Source organism: Hetaerina americana, unplaced genomic scaffold, assembly GCF_022747635.1.
Source record: "Hetaerina americana unplaced genomic scaffold, ioHetAmer1.1.p SCAF_1, whole genome shotgun sequence".
In the NCBI taxonomy this organism is placed as follows: Eukaryota; Metazoa; Arthropoda; class Insecta; order Odonata; family Calopterygidae; genus Hetaerina; species Hetaerina americana.
In genome coordinates, this window is record NW_027286069.1 from 97209141 (window position 1) to 97227900 (window position 18760).

Sequence of the window (18760 nt, forward strand, 5' to 3'; positions counted from 1 at the left end):
GGATTTTTAAATCCAATCGCCACTCTATTGCACTCATTTATAAGAATTTTCAAATGCTCGTTTAACTGATTTTCACTGAATGACGGCCCAATTACGCGATGCGTAAATTTCATCCAAATGAAAATTTCGATTTTTTTGGATAATTCCAAATCCCTTTTCCAATTTCAGAACAAACCGTACGCGACCGCGGCGGAGCCCGCTGCTGACTTTTTGCCAGGTTTGATTTTAACGAAGATACATTCTTAAACAGAAGAATGGTATACTGAAGCCATCTCAAATCAATCTAAGAAAGGTAAGTATCGAAAAGTGGATAAAGATGAGACATTTGAAGTGCGTTTCATGATATATGCCAAATCATTCCACATAAAAGAGAACACACACAAACTATATTTGCTAAAAGAAAAAATAGACTACAAGTGAAAAAAGGGTTCGAAGGCGTTTTTGCGCGAACAGTGAATTGTTTTCATTCCACGTCTCCAAATTATCCACTATGAATAGCAAAGATTGTAAAATAACTATTGCCTGAAATAAAGGACAGTGTGAAAAACATTATTGGAGATGAAATCACAAAAATCTCAGAGGACAAATTTGTGGGAACCACCCACTAAGGTGCAAAACGTTGTAAATGGTTTAGTGGTACTATCATTCGAAAAAACTGCTATTTTGAACTATTATTCAAAAATTTACTTATATCTCCTCTCTTCATGCGGCCGTAAATAGAAAAAAGAATAAGTTTTCTGTGCACCTTTCTAAACGCGAACATTTATTTCCGCGTTGAACGAAGGACGCTGTGATGGCAACCTCACCATCGAGCAATAAAGAGGCGTGCAGGATAGCTAAAAGTGGGATCGTGATGGCATCGGCGGTAAGAGCTTTGGTATTGGTGCTGCTGGCGGAGCTAGCCTTCTCTCCCGCCTTTGCGGTAACCACTGGGACGACAGGAACCACGGGCCGCAGCGGAGGCGTCACAATAGGCACTGGTCGCGGCGGCACGGGGCCAGTGGCCACAGGGGTCAACGTCGCCGGAGGGAGGAGCGGATCCGGGGTCACGATCGGCACGGGCAGGATAGGACTGGGGAGCGGCTTGAGAAGCGGGGAGACCGCTCCCCGGGGCAACACCACACTGGGCCGAACACTCACTCCCGGTTACAACTCCAGGGGCAACAGCGGCGGATCGACCGGTGTTTCCGTGGGCAACAGGAGCGGATTGTCCCTCGGGAGCCTGACGAGGAACCGGACTGGCTCCATTAGCCTGGGTTCGTCGTCAGGGAGGGTTTTTGGGAGCAGACAGAGGAACGGAAGTGTCAGTCTGGGCGAAGGCCGAGGGAGCATGTTCCGCGGCGCTGTGGAGATTCCGTCCACGGCCACTCCCGATACGGTGGTTGACTCGAAAGGGGACGACGCGCTAGAGGTTGACGCCTTGGAGCCGGACGTCCCGACCGTCATCGAGGAGACCCCCATCTATGGGGAGAAGGAACACCTGCGCGTCGGGGTCATCGTCCCGCACAAGGCATTCGGTGTGCGAGAGTACAACCGGGGAATCGCGAACGCTGTACACGCCCTGCACAGGTCGTCGCCGAGGAGAGGCCCGAGGTTGAAGCTGTTCACCAAATACCACTTCTCCCACGCCAACTTCCGTATCGACATGATGCCGCTGACCCCGTCTCCAACTGGTGAGTACATAATAATTTATTCACCTATTTCCAAATTTCCGTAGAAAACCAACCAATGGATTCGCAATGAGCTCTGAAGTGACCCAAACCGCAGATAAATCCGCAGCATGGTTTTGCGACTTCCGGTCCAGGCGAATTTTTACTCCACCATTAAGTACAACCACCGATGCTAAGAGGTGTAGTCCAGTGGATCGAACGTTGGGCTACTAACCGGAGGGCCTGAGCTCGAATCCGGGTGATGCCTTTGGGCACTCACAACTTCGCCCAAGCTGTGTGATATTTTCGAGTACCATATCTTCCCGGAAACCAAGGGGGGCGCAGGTAAGTGCCCTTGGTCCATCTACCCTTAGGGGCGGACACACACACCATTGCGTTCTGTGGTACGTGAGCTCAACACTCGCCAATTAAACCTACCTTCGAGTTGACTACTGTTTCCTTAATCAATATTACCATTAGCAAACGTCTGATAGACTGAGAGGCTCATCTAAATTATTGAGGAAGTGCCTAGCTCAGCGCATGACTCCAGTGAGATCAACTAATAATAATCTTAATTCATAATCTCCCTTATACAAGTATAGTATGGTTTAATGTTTTCTCACCAATACTGAAATTCAAACCAGGATCTAAATATGGTAAAGAGCACAACGTATCGACCTCAATGATGGGCATATAAACAGAAATTCATAGAGGGCGAAAAAAGGGAGAAAATACCCTCCTGGCGGTTCATGTATTGCTTCCGTTGCATTAATAATTCTACAGCGTTAGCTGAACGATGAATATGTTTGAAGAAACAAGAAAAAAATTAATTTTAATTGAAAATTTCCGGTGAAATTTATTTTTACATAATAACTGCAGCTTAAATTAAGTCCTACTTAACGCAACAACGAGAAAATCATTTTAAATGCCAAATTAATGACGTGCATGGGAATGGTTTGTGAGGAAATATAAAAAAATAAAACGTAAACCCTAAATCTCATGCCTAAATACGATTTAACCTCATTACGAGAGAGTCAGAATTTAATAAGACCTGTATTTTCTTTACTTGCTAAAGAATGGCTAATTTATAAAAGTCAAAGGTTGATTTTTCTTATCGGTGTATATAAATCGGCGTATTAGGATTGGGTACAATGATCTACCTTGGTATCAAACTTTAATTTAAACGGGATATCTATAAGGTTCTATTAGAAGAGGGAAAGTATTTGCTTTAAAACATCCGTTATAACAATAAAATAATATTACCTTTAATATGATTTTGGAAGTGTTCGTCCGTGCTCAGTAAAACTATTTGACTAAGAGATATGCAGTAAAATCAATTGTGTTTCTATAACCTTGTGGTCGATAGGAAACTATAACTAATTTCGCAAATTTATACTCAGGCAGAAATCAACTATTATTACGTTTTCATAAGTTTATACGGTTTTTCTATTTTTACAAGTGCCTTTCATTCATTTAACCCTTTAACGTCAGGTGTGCCGAATTCGGCGCATACCTCCAGAATCATTTTGCCTCAGTAACTAAGTGAGTTATTCCACAATAGCCCATTGTGACGTTTTCGGCACATTCGTATCTGCCGGCAGCAGTAAGTGTTGCCACCAAGCGGGGAAAGGTAGAAGTCTGACGTTGTTGGGATTAAGCCAAAGCAAACCACGTGGAAGATATTCTACTTGCTGGGTTTTTCTTTTAGTTTTTGGCTTTCATAGGTAAGTTTATGTGTTTGTAAAATTTATTTTGTATTCTTTATGGTTTTTCTTAATGTAATATGTAATCGTGACATGTTAATGTTTCAGATTATTTGAAATTGAAGGAAAAATAAGTGTGTGACGAATTCGTCCCTCTGGGCTGTTACGGCAATACAGCAATGTAAGCCAATAAATCGCCTCAGAAACCTGATTTCTAATATTTTATAAATATACTTCATGATGTCGTATTTATATAATTGAGAGTAAAGAGTAGTTAAATGGGTAGTTATAACATTTAAACTTGGCATTGCTAGATATAGTATTTGTACCCTATTGGCTTTTCAGAAAATGGATCCTGTTAATTTTTATGGGAAAAGGAGGAGGGGTGTTGTGCAAAATGTCATTGTACCACCGGAGGATAGTGATGATCCTCATGCTGGTGAAAGCTCGAGTGATGAAGATGTGGAATCAGAGTCACCTGATGACTCCAAAAGTGCTTCAGATAGTTTTTCTGAAGATGAAAAAACGCCAGAACTTCACCCTATTGAGTCTGTGGGCAGAAAGGGAGTAAAAGGTTTGCCAGTCTGGAAGGCCACTCGTGGTGCTGACAGTCCAAAAACGTGTCCCATATGGCTTGGACAAATAGAACCTGCAGAATCAGTTAAGCCCCCAGTTAATTATTTTTTAGAAATATTTGATAGAGAAATTATTACCCACATTGTGGAACAGAGCAACCTCTATGCACTACAGGTCAATGTGAATAAACCTCTAAATGTTTCACCTGAAGAAATTGAGCAATTCCTTGGCTGTGTTATGCACATGTCAATTTTTAATTTTCCACGGTCTCGGATGTACTGGGGAGTACACACGAAACTTAATGAAGTTTCGTCAGTTATTTCACGAAATAGGTTTGAGGACATCAAGAGCAAGCTTCATTTCAATGACAACGCAAATATGGTGGGCAAGGACAATCCATTACATGATAGATTGTTTAAAATTAGACCTATATATGACCATGTGGTGAAAAAGTTTCAAGCCATTCCCCAAAGTGGAGTGTTGTGTGTAGATGAGCAAATTGTACCCTTCAAGGGAAAGTCTACATTGAAGCAGTACAACCCAAAAAAACCGTATAAATGGGGATATAAAATTTTTGTGCTCTGTGATACTAAGGGCTTAGTTCACAATTTTGAAGTATACACTGGTAAAATCACTCCCTTACCTGGTGTCACGGACATTGGAGCAAGTGGTAATGTTGTCCTGAATTTAGTTTCAATTTTAGAGAGCAACAAAAACTTTACATTGTACTTTGACAATTGGTTTACCTCGTTGGCACTTCTTATTGAATTACACAAAAAAGGAGTATCTTCTCTGGGAACAGTTAGATGTAATAGGATTCCAGGGTGTAATCTATTGCCTGACAAGGAACTGAAGAAAAGAGGCAGGGGCTCAATTGATGAAAAGGAAGCCACTGTGGATGGAGTAAGTGTCAGGGTCGTGAAGTGGTTTGATAACCGACCAGTGACATTGATGGGTACATTTGGTAGTGCTCATCCGATGGGAACTGTACAACGGTGGGACAAGAAGGGCAAGGGAAAAGTCGAAGTTCAGTGTCCCAAAATGGTAAAAATGTATAATGATTGTATGGGTGGCGTAGATTTATGCGACGCAAATCTCTCAAGATACAGAATATTTCTCAAGTCGAGGAAATATTATCATAGACTGTTTTTTCATTTTGTTGACTTGGCAGTGGTGAATAGTTGGTCTCTTTACCGTAGAGACTGTGACTCTTTGGGCATTTCCAAAAAAAGCAAAATGATTTGCTGGAATTTAAGATGAGAATAGCTGAGGCTCTAACAAAGCGTGGAAAAGACATTCTTTTGAAAAAGAGGGGCAGGAAATCACATGACAGTGTGGAAGCAAAATTTGAAGTGAAGAGAAAGAGAGGACCAGCCAATCCAATACCCGAAACAACTTGCCGAGTTGATGGTGTTGGCCATTGGCCACAAGTAAAAGATGTCAGGCAGAGGTGCAAAAACCCTGGTTGTTCAGGGAAAACCGTGTTTCTTTGTAATAAATGCAATGTACACTTGTGTTTGAACAAGAATTCAAATTGTTTTATTAAATTTCACGAAAAATAACTCAGTTCATTGTTATTTATACCAACCATCTGATGCAGTTCTTCAAACTCTCTCCAAATTTATTTCACTAAGCAATCAAATGTCATCAGACATTATTATGGATACATTGTTGTTTACTTTTTGGAAAAATATCTGTTTTCCTCCTTGCATATTGCTTTCTATGCTGCCAGCTGATATTTGACTGTAATAAAGTTATTGATGATTTACACATAGTGTATTGAAATAAATAATGAAAGGTAAAATTTGACAAACGATATTCACATGTTTTGTAAGTAAGACTGACTATTGTAAAGAGGCAGTTAGTAAGGAATTATTTCTTTTTAATCTGAAAATTGTGTGACGGGTTGCCTACCTTCTGGTGATGACTAACTGTTACGGGAATGCCCAATGTACCGAATTTGGCACATACCTTAGTTTTTAACAATTTTCACAAAAAAGTTTAAAAAATGGGTAGGTGTGCTTCCTATGGTCTTCCTTGATTGAGATTTGGAGGGAAAAAATTTTTTCCTTAGGTAGAATAATTGTTGACCATAAAGGGTTAAAGACATAACAGACAAGGAATTTCATTTCTTTGTCTTCATTCGATAAATAAACGCCTAATCTTATTCATGATTTCAACATTTTACTTTATATACTCAGTTAATATTGATTACGCATATTTTTGAAATCAAGAACATTAGCATTTCCATAACATGAATAGATATTTGCTCTGTTTGTGGTATTTAGTGTTGTTGCCGAGCATAAACGATTTTCGCACATCTCATTCCTGATACATACACAAATTTTGATATTATGTGTTTTGTCATGAGCAGAATCTGAATTTTCATAAATAAATAGGTAGAATAATTATTTAAATATTGCATAACACGATATTAAGCCATTTTTAAATTCATGCATACAAAACTGTACTGATTTCTTAGGCTGCAAAATGGTAGTTTTCAAAAGGGCATAAAAGGAAGCCCCTTATTATGCAGTAAACTAACATGGAAAGGCTATAAACGTTAAAAATTTAGATCCAAGTACAGTAACCATAGAGAAAAGTTAAGGAGAGAGATGGAATAAAAATGTAAAAGAGTTACATTTCAAAACTACATATGTATTACTAACGGCTTAGAAAATGTTGAATAACTCAAAGGTTTAACGGATATTAAGAGCTATTATAGCTAGGCATGTTGTGTGATCAGACAAAAAATTAAGAGAATTTTGCTACTTATTTTATCTTAGGTTCCTACACATTCATATTTTTTATTAATCAAAAATATGAATAACTTCTCAAATAATATACGGGCTCAATCGACAACATTCAATTGTTTACATTAATTTCTGGGGATAAATAAGCTCTTAGACTAGAAGTCTGGCAAAGAGACGTAAAGGCAAAGAACTGTCGGCAATTTCCTGAAATCAATCAATAACAGATCTAGATAAAATATTTTCATTGCTAACATAATTTATTTTTTTATGTTATTACTATTCGTATTTTATGATGCTGCGATTTTCTGCGGCGAAAGTGGCTCAATAAAACTTCATTCCTCTTCTTCCAAGTCTTCATGTGCACAAAGCCATCCCTATATGACTCATGCCAGGAAAACAATCATGCTTATGCCGAATCTGTACGGTTTTAACGGTGAGGGGTCTTTTAAATCCAACTTCCCTCTATTGTGTGAGCCCGATTAATTTACTATATTTACCCCGTAAATACCGTGCATAATGATATCTTTAATGAGGTAACAAGGATAGATTAAACAAATGACTCACAAAGTTCATATGAGGCTGGTGTGCCTCATAATGGAAGTCCAGTAAAATCATTATTTTACCGCCCAAATGGTCCAACACTTCTTTGACCTGAACCTAGTTGAATTCTCAAAGAAGGGAAACTGGTCACTGTCAGCCAGGCCCTGCCGTGATGTAATGTCATTCAAATTGGTATCACGCCATCGTCTTGGAGTGACACTCAAGGGCGTGATATCTTGGCCATTTAACTGAGAGGCTGCGATGTTTTTGGTCGTTTGCCCTCCCCTCCCTCATTACCCTTCTTCATCCTTCTTCCACTTATCTCGAGGACATTTGAAGGGGCTTGAGTGCTTGGCGCTTCGGTCCACTCCCGCCCACACGATCGACCACACGAGGAGTAAGCACTCAACTTCCACCCCTCCTTTTCTCATTCCCACTCTCTCACTCTCGAGACCCCATCTCGCAGTATGCGCACCTTACTCGTGCTTCATCGACACCTGTCTCAAGGATTTGGTCCGCCTGGCTTGACGTCAACGGTTACATAAAACTATCATTTTAATGGAGGATACGAAATTCAAACGAGAACGTGACGGCGTACCTACGATAATTAGATGCTAATATTGTCATAGAAATTTGAATGGAATAAGATGTTTAAGTTACCCGAAGCGCTTAGATTGAACTACAAAAAAGGAAGAATAATTCATCACCTCTAAAAGAATCAGGTAAGGACCATGAAAATGAAAACTGGAAAGAAAATGAAAGAATAAAGAAGCAAAAGTATTAAACATGGATGGACCTCTGGCCAGCATTATTCAACGTATATCCATAAGAGACTATGAAAGAGTCACAAGAATTGAGCATTAAAGAAGCCAAGGAAAATGACAAAGAATTTAACATTCTCAGGCTTCCACATGAAATTACAGGAGTAGCATGAACACGAGAGTACCTGTAAGTAGCTCTGAATGTTATGGACTAGCGATTTTTGGAATAAAATAAGATTATTAACGAGAATACCCGTAAAAATAAGTTCCTAGGGTGGAAGCGAGAAGCTGAAGACAGACATAAAAATTCGAAGAGTGAAAATAGAGGAAGTGGTTTCCTTCTTCTACCTGGGCAGCAGAATACGAGTAACTCAGGATGGAAGAAGTTCGATCGAAATCACGCGAAGAATGGCTAAAGATAAAAAGGCGTTCAGAAAGAAGGGGGAACTACTATATCAAAATAACCTAGCGATTAAGTTTGAAAACAACGAAACAGTTAAAAAAAACGCTCGCACAGACATTAGCACTCTGCTAATCAACAACATGGTACATTGGAAAGTGGAACAGCGAAGAGCAGAAGCCTTTTAACATGACACTTGAGAAGAATACTAAAGATTAAATGAACAGTCAAAGTGAGAAACGAAGACATATATAGAACAGCAGAAGAGAAAAGAAATATATGGATGCAACTCCACGCCAAAGAATAAGAATTAGAAGGTATGGACAAACCTTGAAGCACAAAGGATTAGTTAGAAACGTAATAGGTTTTGTTGATGATCACTTTGCGAAAAAGAACAAGAGACGCGTACACAGGAAAATTGAGGACATATGTAAATCAGTGAAGCTATCAAGGGTGAGGGAATTAACACCGCATAGAAAAGAATGACACAAATAAATGCCACAAATTCTAATTAAATATTTATCAATGATGACGATGACAAATCAATCATGAAGGTCCCATTTTATCTATAAGCATGTGTTCTATAAGTATGGATAATAATTTTATTCAACGAAAGTTACCCCGGGAAATTATTTTGTTTCTCATTATTGGGGTTAACGTGCAACAGACGCAAGGAAAAAGCTATACATTTTTCGCGGCCCATTTTGGAATGTTTGGATGGAATTTTGCCGTTTGGAATTGATTGCATATTTCTTATTGTTGGTACATACATTTAAAAAAATACTTTTATGAAAACATAACTTTTAACTGTATTCACGATATCATTCCTATAAATTGAACAATTGGTAGGATGAATAAAACAAATGAAGCTACAAGTAACACTGGCAAACAGGATAAAAATCCAATTTGGAAATAAAGGATTGCCAAATAACTTTGACAAAATGACTTATTATGTGAGAACTTCTCAATCAGACAAAGAACTTTTAAACCAATGATATGAGGTCTAAAAAGGAGTTCCTCCCAAGAAGCCCTGATCAAACAAAACTTCAATGCTAATATAAATAAGCAAATCGCAAAACATTTCATGATACTTTTTTACAGTTTGGAGAAAAAATAGACTCTTTCAAACCTCTTGTGGGTGCGGCAACATAACTTCCTTTTTTAAACGGTTTATGCCTTATACAAAATGAAGATATTATGCCGCACCCTGTATTATACGAGAACGACTGACTTTCAATTTCAAAGACGGATAATCATCGCCATTATTTTATATCTAAATCATTGCTGATCATAAAAACATTGTATCTAACACCTCAGTAATATAAAGTATGCTAACAATACTAAAGTCACAATTTTTACTGTCAGCTATGGATCAAAAACACACTTTATGAATTTATTCTCGGGTATGACGCCTAAAATACTATCAACACCTCTCCAATCGTGAGCAGTCTCCAGGAGGAATCACACTTTCTATTGTTGCTCGGTTCCATGTTCAAAAAGGCGCACGGTCAACATGCATCGTAGGATAAGGGTCCAGTATATAGTACTTACGAACGATGGGTCTAAAAAAACACATTTTATAAAAATCACGCTAATAAGTCTAGTGTGCGATCATTTTTATATCTAACAATTATTTTACTTACCACCTGCCACATGTTTAAGCTGTGGTTTTTGGTTTGCCTTATGCTTAGTCTACTTCTACTCTGTGATTGCTACCTCGCGTCAAATCTACTTTTCCAACTAGAAAACGTTTATTCACTCGGAATCCGTTTTATTTACCTTTTTACGCCCTTTCGTAATTACTTTGATCAATCTTTTTTTGTCATATTTCACAGTTATCACTATCAAACATATTATTGCTACAAGTAACTTTTTCTGCGAGATTTTCATTCATTGCTTAACGTCAGTCAATACATTTCCAAGTTTTGAGTATTTCTTCTGATACACTAATTATGCAAAACAATTTCTTATCCCCTATTGCTATTGTTATTCAAGTCGTAAGCCTTGGATGAGCATACTTTCCTAGGTTGATGGATAAGCCATTTGCAATGTTATATAGTAAGGTTGTCATAAGCCAACATACTGTCTCCGATCTCTACGCTTTCTTTTGACAAAATACATTCCTTCTATGCTTCTTAGTGGAATGAAAATTATAGCGATAAAAAATATTTTACTGGAAAAAATTTCACAACAATTCAGTTTTTATAACACGACCTGTTCAAGTAGTTAGGGCAGCTAAGTTTAAAATACACCAGGTTAGTCTTCAAAGAGACGGCCAGCGAGTATCATGCTGTTGTGGCAGGAGGGAATGGTTTGGATGTAAACGTGTGATTCCGAGGGATCCATTTGCGTCTGTAATAGACCGGCTGGGAATCGGTGGATGTGGCAGGAGACCGAGAGGGTATTAGAGATCGTGGGCGGAAGCGCAGTGGGATATATAGTAGGGATATATAGGAGTTGGATGGGAAGGGAATGGAGCTAAATTGGCTAAAATAAGAGAATGGGAGGGCTGAGTTGAGTGTTAGGAAATAAGAAATGTCTCCTGGATATTTCTAGTTCAACGTCATGACATGATAGTGAAATCAGCTTAAGTAGAAACACAGAGCTGAGCACCCAGTGAAGGTGCAGAGGAGACAGGTGAAGGAAAAAGTGAGGAACTTTGTGGGAGTGAAAAGTGAAATGTTGGAAGAACGGCAGCCACATATTTCTAAAGAAACGAGATATTTAAGGAGGAAAAAAGGGAGAGGAGTTTTTCCCTGTCCATATCTCACCGCCTGACTTCCCACATCATTGTGAATCCGAGAGGTGTGCAGGACGTTAAGTACTGTCATAAAATACAAGCAACATACCAAAGGGCAGAGGTGATAGGGCCTCGTTGTGCATGCTATACCTTTCCCTATGAGCACGCGCTTCCCCATCACTATGCTCAAGCGTAGGGAAAGTAAAAAATGAGATGGCCGAGCCCGAGGTGTAAGAAGGAACAGGGGACGGGGAAGAAAACAGAGTTTAATGGAGGCTTTCTTGGAAAGAAAAAAAACGCAATATCAAATAGCGCTCGTTATCCCCTTGAATGTAACGGGATGATTATCATTTGAACCTGTCACCACTTGCTTTAACTTTTCTTGAATAAAATCCTCAACTTATTAAGGCCGAGTTAATTTTATGATTACTCCATTTTTTTCAAAAAGTAAAACAGTTCAAGAAATCTCTCAAATTATCTTGGGGCTCCTTCACTCAACCAACTCTTCATCTCGATGACTCAGCATGTAAAATTAATGCTTCTCATATTTGTACATTTCCAAAGCTTTTCCTCGCAAATAGGTTGCGAGGCAAAGCTTTACAAAGGCTACATTTTGCCTGTCATCAGGATTCGTAGCCACGGTTGATGGCGAAAGAGCGATAGGCCGGCAAGGATATGTAATCAACGCCGCTTAGTTCCAGGCCGTTCCGTATAAGAATAAAAGGGTGGCTTTCATGGGAGTTCGAAATGATATGGAGCCGCTGCACACATCTTCCCAGGTTTATTCAAGCACATACTTCTCCCTCTGTGAGTCACTTTTTCCCCAAAAACTAAATTGAACGCCCACTGCCACCAGTCCGATCTCTTCACAAGCTCTTCGTCAAGTAGATCAAAGGCATTACGATCAGCCCGAGCAAAAAAATGAGGAAATACCTTAGGCCAAAAAGGGCGCGCGTATGTCGTTCTCTACATTTACATAAAACACTGAGTTCACACGTGGATATAAGTACATATTTTTCATTGAATTGCCATTAATTAATGTGCAACAGTGGTTGTTTAAAAAGCATATAGCAAACTTAAAACGTAATGTATTTGTTAGTAATAAAATGCAGGCATTACATGAATACATTTAGCAACAATATTTACATCACACAAATATTTAATGATGATGTAAATAATGTTGTTGTGAAATATTCGACTGCAGGTCAATATTTTCTTAATATCCAAGAAAATTCCACGAAGTAAATGGTTTATGGAAAAAATTACCTAAATTCCAAAAAGATGTTTTTCACTACACATATTTCCTCTTTAAAGTTTGGTTTTCCTTTTAATGCATCATCCTTTTATTTTTGCCAGCTTGGGGAAATGATTGCCAAGAAAACGCTCGCGACTTCAGTTAATTGATCTCGTGCCAGGCCTTATTTGGTGGGTGTAACCTCACTCTATTCATCTCACCATGCCTAACAAACGCATGCATCTCTTAGAATAAGATCAGACGTATCTACGCTCACTTGTGACACTGCAGAACGACACTGAACGTCAACCAACCGAAAGACCAAACGATTTCCCGGAACGCTAGAGAATTTAGTTCGCTGCTGGACCAGTTGATAGCCACGTACTTCTGGGCACAGCCAACAGATGCCTTAGTCAGGGAAAGACGAGGCTTGTTTGAACTCTGCATTAAGAAACGGATGAGTTAAAATTTTTCATCATGGAAGCATTCACAGTGGATGTTTTCTTTATTTTTATTTAGTAAATTCCCACGGTAAAGTTAATGACACAGTACTTCACATATCTTAAGGTATTGGCCGTCTTAGCTCCGGGTTCATATGGGAGTTGGTATGCGAAGCGTAGCGATTGTAGCTTGGCATGCCTCTATGGAAGACGACAACGAAAGCATGAAGGATGGAAGTTATTCTGGGAAAATTAAAGTAAGATGTTTTGCATGAATGCGACCCTAATGAACGAGTACATGAGATATAATTAGTATGAGGCATGATAAGTGCGGTTGGTGCCATGAGGTCTTGATTCGAAATGGTGAAAACTGATTGGGTGTGGACGGGATAAAAATTTCGTAAAGTCTATGATTTACTAATAAACATTATTCCACGGATTAAGGAGCTATTTAAAGTCATTATCGGTTTGTTGTTTAAGATGAGAGCCTGAGAGTGTAGTAGATACTGGTGTATTTAATATGTGCTGTATTTGAGATATGTGATTTCATTAAGGTAGCATTGAAGATGGATAATACCAAAAAATTTCAATAATAAAAAGTCAAAAAGATGAAAAATAAAAACCTAAGAATTTAGTATGGTACCAGGATAGGGGATGAGTTGGATTTAAATTCGAAAAATACATAAAAAAGCCAAGCATTATTACGCTGAGGGAATTCTAAAAGAAATGTATATTGAAATGCTCAGTGTGATGGTGAAAGTTGTGATGAGGAGATTGAAACGTGATGTCAGGTAGAATCAATTAGGTTTTTTCACATCGCTTATCCCGAAAGAAAACGGCATCAATGGTATTTACGAAAGTATTTTTTACCTATTAGTCTTAGTTTTCAGTAAACGAACTATAGCTTGGAAGCATTACCAAGTACTCGGAACTTATAAAAACACAGAATACGCATTGACAACTTAGTAAGTGTTGGTAAACTATTGATTCTGCCTACTTATGCCAATACCATACTTTATATAAGTACCAATTCCAGAGGAATTGACTCATTGATACGTGTGTGGAATGTTTGAAGTCTAAAATATTACACCACTTAAGTAATAGGTACTACGAGTCTTTTTTTCTTCCAATAGAACCTTTTTTACCGGAACAGGATATTAAATAGAGAACAAGACCTACGCAAGGAACACAGTTGTTGATTGGAACCTTAGGACCGCATAATTTCCCTAATATTCACAAGGAAGTCTACTACATTGGAGAAGTTTATGATCAACTTTAATTCCGTTAATTTTCCATAGCCAACTTTTACCTCATAATTATACAATATGTCTAAACTATTTGTAGTATGTTATTTTCCCGATCTAAATAATTACATGCCTATTTATTGGAGTGATAATCTAATTCCTAACGTTACTACCCATCGCCATATTGCAAAATAACTAAGCTATTTCACTCCTAATCCAAATGTCCCTGAAAAAATATATCTTTAAACAATTATTTGCTCCAAAAAATCAAATGCATAATGCTTCGGAATAAATTCAATTATAAAGATTCTTATGTTTTTTTTTCACCACTGTATTTAGGCATTAAAGGAGATATAGGAAGTTTTATCCCGCTTTCTGTTCAAAAACGATTTCACAATAATTATAAGGCTAGTGAATACATAAATTATCATTCCTTAGTTATCACTAATAATTAATCTTTTATTACTATTAAAGCAATCCTTTGATACATTGCCATGATAAATAATTGGTCTTAGCCACAGCATTTCTATATGATAATGTGACTACACACAAGATATTACATTTCATGTGAGTAGAATTCAAAATACAAAAAAAGTGGATAATTACACTGCTTTTAGATTCTAGGATGTAATTTGAGCATAAAGAGTCACGGTCATAGTGACAGATGTGTCTCACATCTACGTCCTATCTTCCTTAAGCATGTCATCCACAAAAACAGCAATTCATCAGACATGAAAATAATATTTATTCAGTACATAAAGTATTCCTCGAATGTGGAGTCCTCTCTTCTTTGAACCGTGTCTGTCTTGCTACATTTCAATCAATTCCTGATGCATTAGCGGGGAAGAGTGAAAAAAGACCCGAACGTGATGATTGCGCATACAACACTATTACATAACTCAGAGGTCTACAATTCATATTTGACCTTGATATGGTGCAGTCAAATTACTTATAATCTTAATTCATTTAGCAAGGGGGAGCTGAATTGACCTCAGATTTGTTTTGAAAGGTCAGCAAAATAATATAGCACTAATAGATAAATAACATAAAACGCAATAATGAACTCCTGAAATGTTCACATAAGAAAATAGATTTCTAAATATATCGTGTCCTACAAATTTTACCTACTTTAATAGAAGGATGACTGTGTGGCACTTAAAATAATATACCGTCAGCGCTAGACATTTTATGCATAAGTTATTGTTGCATTTCTCTACTTGCTTATCTAAAATGTTTTACTGGTGAAAAACTATCTGGAAATGTTAATACTCGCCAATTCTGATGATAATTAGCGAAAAAAATATGCTCCAGATAATATTACTCCAAGAATATGTTTGAACGTCATGGAGCATCCTCATTAGAGACAAGTATCTATTCATTTCTGAGAGTTAACATTAAATGATAATTACAGAATCACACAACAATCTAGTTCTGAAAATGTGATGACCCTATCTAAAATCCAATAATTCATCATCATATAAAATCATATACATACCTATAATCTCGTATACTGTCGCAGGCTGTCAAAACCATGGCTTAATATTCATTTTTCATCTACTGAAAATTACGAGAAAAAGTCCGTACGCTCTCACACGTACATTCGTCATTGATAAGTTTCAGAGTAAACGTTTACGACTGATTTCTATTTTCTCTAACCAGTAGCAAGCGTGCCACAATTCTATTTTCTTACGTGCATACTGAGGTGAGGCAAATGTGTTCAGAACCGGGTAGCGAGTGATAAAACCCGGAAATGATTTCCGAAATCGACAATGCGGTGAGGACAAATATAAGTGTGCGGGTCGTTCGTGCATCTGCATGGGACTTCGGGTACTGGGACTAAAGTATTTCATGGACCTCCCTCCCCTTCCAACTCGTTCGATAAATTAACTCCGGAGCGACTGATGTGGGACGCAGCCCCCGCTCAATCACCGCCCGGCCACAAAACTCACTCACTCTCAACCCCTTTTCTCTTCCGTTGCTACGCCCTCGCTCTGCGCGCCACCAAATTAGTGAACGGGGGTGAGAGAAAAGCCATTCCTCTTCGCCCCAACCCTCACGATCCACCAATTTTTCGGGGAGGAGTTGGCCTTTTTCGAGGCGGAGGGTGGGGTCAATTTGCAAATAGAGTCCACCGTCCAACATTTCTCTCCTTCCCTCCCACCCTTCCTCGCTTTCTCTCTCTCTCTCTCCCACCCCCCTCATCGTCCTCTACGCCCGCACGCATACACATTCTCTCTTGTGCGTGCTTGCAATCTCGGCCGAGGGTGTGGGCCGAAGAGCATGATGGAGAAGGGCGTGAGAGAGCAGCGGGGAAAGGAAGAAGGGAGAGAGTGAGATAGGAGGGAGGGCATGTGGGAATTACAGCTCACGAGACCCTTCCACTAGGAGTTGCTCCCACAGCCCTCCCCGCTCGCCCAACCTCCCTCTATATCTGGCATTCCTCACTCCATTCAGTGCGGCGATTATTGCGCATGGAGGTTCTTCTTTTGATTATTCTAGCCGTCTTTGATATGTAGCGCATTCTGCTGGACTCAAACCCAACGCAGCACGGGCAGGACAACGGTTTGGGTGAGCCCACAAAGCATGCCAAGCTTGATGTTACATAGCTTAGCTTGTCGTAGCTCCCGATTCTACTTAATCTGAAGATACTTGCGTCATCACGCCACTTCGAGCGTCAGGGTAGATGCTTTATTTTGATAATAACGGTAAGGATTTTTAAAGACGCTCGACGTTCAGCGACGTCCAGCATTCTCAGTTCACTAAAAATAATAATTTCATGGATTTTGGAGGGTAAACTATGTTACTTGGCTGCTTTAATTTCGGCATCACAATAATTTCATGACTGAAATAGCGCTTCAAATTTGAATTGAAAATAAACCATGTTATTCTGGAGCTATAAAACTACATAGACAAAATATTTGAATTGGCATCATAAAATTTGGGAACAAAAACTATGATATTCAGTAGTATTAGGATAAATGTGAAGATACCAAGAAAAAAATTGGTTTATGTTACACTCACATATATCCGGAATGGGCAGGAATAGGTAAGCTGACAGTTCCGTCGGAAGTGAATTCAATGTCGTCAATTCTTCAAGACGTTTCTGAGAATTAAAAAAAAGACAAATGATACGCACTTTTACGTAGGATCCATTTAATAGTAACAGTCCATAATCACCTGATGATGATGTAATACATCGAAACCCGGTCGTAAAATAAAAATTTTATCAAGTGGAAAAGTGCTTCAATCAGTTATTCATTAGTTAAAAGTTTATCACTAGTATGGAGTGGTTTCTTTTATTTGCGCATTTGAAAGATAACATTCCACATGGATCATTATAAATTTAGCTACTGCATAGTAAATTGTGCAAAACTGTCCAGATATCATCGAATAGCGTGATTTTTTATGTGAATATCCTCTATCCTTTCCGCAAAAGTTAGTAGCTCAAAGCAGTTATCTTTGCTATTATTAATTTTTAGAGAATTCTTCAACTTTAAAATTTTTAAAAACTATATAAGAATTCAATTAATTAAATTTTGACTACTTTTATGTCTAAACATTATTCTTTGACAGCTCTGAAAAATTGATATGAACATAAAAGGCATATTTTTAGCACTTTTTGAGACTATATGCTGAAAAAAATAGATGTCTATCTCGATTTTCTTTGCTTCAACAATGTGTGGGAAACCTTGTTGAAGTAATTATAAATTCACATTCGGAGTCTAATTGTTATGTGATTGAATGTAAGTTAAAAGACCGTTAAATATTGCTTTAAAATGTAGCTAACGCTGAATGCGCCATTGATGACAAGCATTAATGGGACAGTTTCATTTACAACAGTGTTATCTATCACAATACCACTTCCGCAAGCTCAAAAATAATTTATTAGAGTTATTATTTGAAAACTTAATCCAGCAACTCTTTTTTCCCAGTTTTCAGAGTGGAAAAATTAAGAATATAGCGCTTTTCCACAAAAACGTCATCACAAAATCTTAATTTGCTTAAAGTCCTCACCCTCACTTTATTACGGATTCCTTCGATTATATCAACCCTGGAACAATTTCAGTTTTTAGTTCTAAGTGTAACTTAATCCTTGCTTGTACATTAATAAAAACATTAACATAAAACGTGATTGTGAAAGAGGTAAATTGCTTTTCGCTCCACCACGAAATAAATAATCAATACGCTATTATGTCCCTATAAAATCATATGTAACGCAGAAATAAAAGATACGGGTGGGTAGATAATATAATTCTAAAATGAGAATAATAATAATTGAAATCACCAAGTGGCAATACAAAATTCACATTCATTGCTGAATTCAAACCCTTCTTCTTTCCCTCTGTATTTGGAGTGCTTTTTGCTCACCAAACTATCGGGTACTACGCTAAAACGTAATGCGTGGTTTGTGCACCAACCATTCCAGCTTGGATCAACATAAAGTGAACACGATGGACTTAAACCAAATAAAAAAACCTCTCCAGTCAATTCAGCAGGAGCAATGTATAATCTAATCCTCCATTTTGTAATAATCAAATTCCTCTAAACTATTTTACTATATCTCCTCTTGAGCGATTTATTTACTAGGATATTAATGCTTGTGGGTTTTGATGTGTGGTCCAAAAATATCTTTGAAATCGATATAGTGAGGAGCATCAATCAAATGCCTCACCTCTCGTTTTATCACATGGAAAATGAACAAAGAAAGTTAATGTAACCG

General features: G+C 38.1%; 1 protein-coding gene across 1 annotated transcript in view; it reads left to right on the forward strand.

Annotated features, from left to right (window-relative positions):
* The first annotated feature begins 1479 nt into the window (after positions 1-1479).
* Positions 1480-18760, forward strand: part of Nmdar2 (NMDA receptor 2) — a 379887-nt gene continuing 362606 nt past the window's right edge. Inside the window, exon 1 of the mRNA XM_071593793.1 lies at positions 1480-1673. Within this exon, the coding sequence (XP_071449894.1) occupies positions 1646-1673 (28 nt within the window). The 5' untranslated portion in view covers positions 1480-1645. The remainder of the gene's footprint in view (positions 1674-18760) is intronic.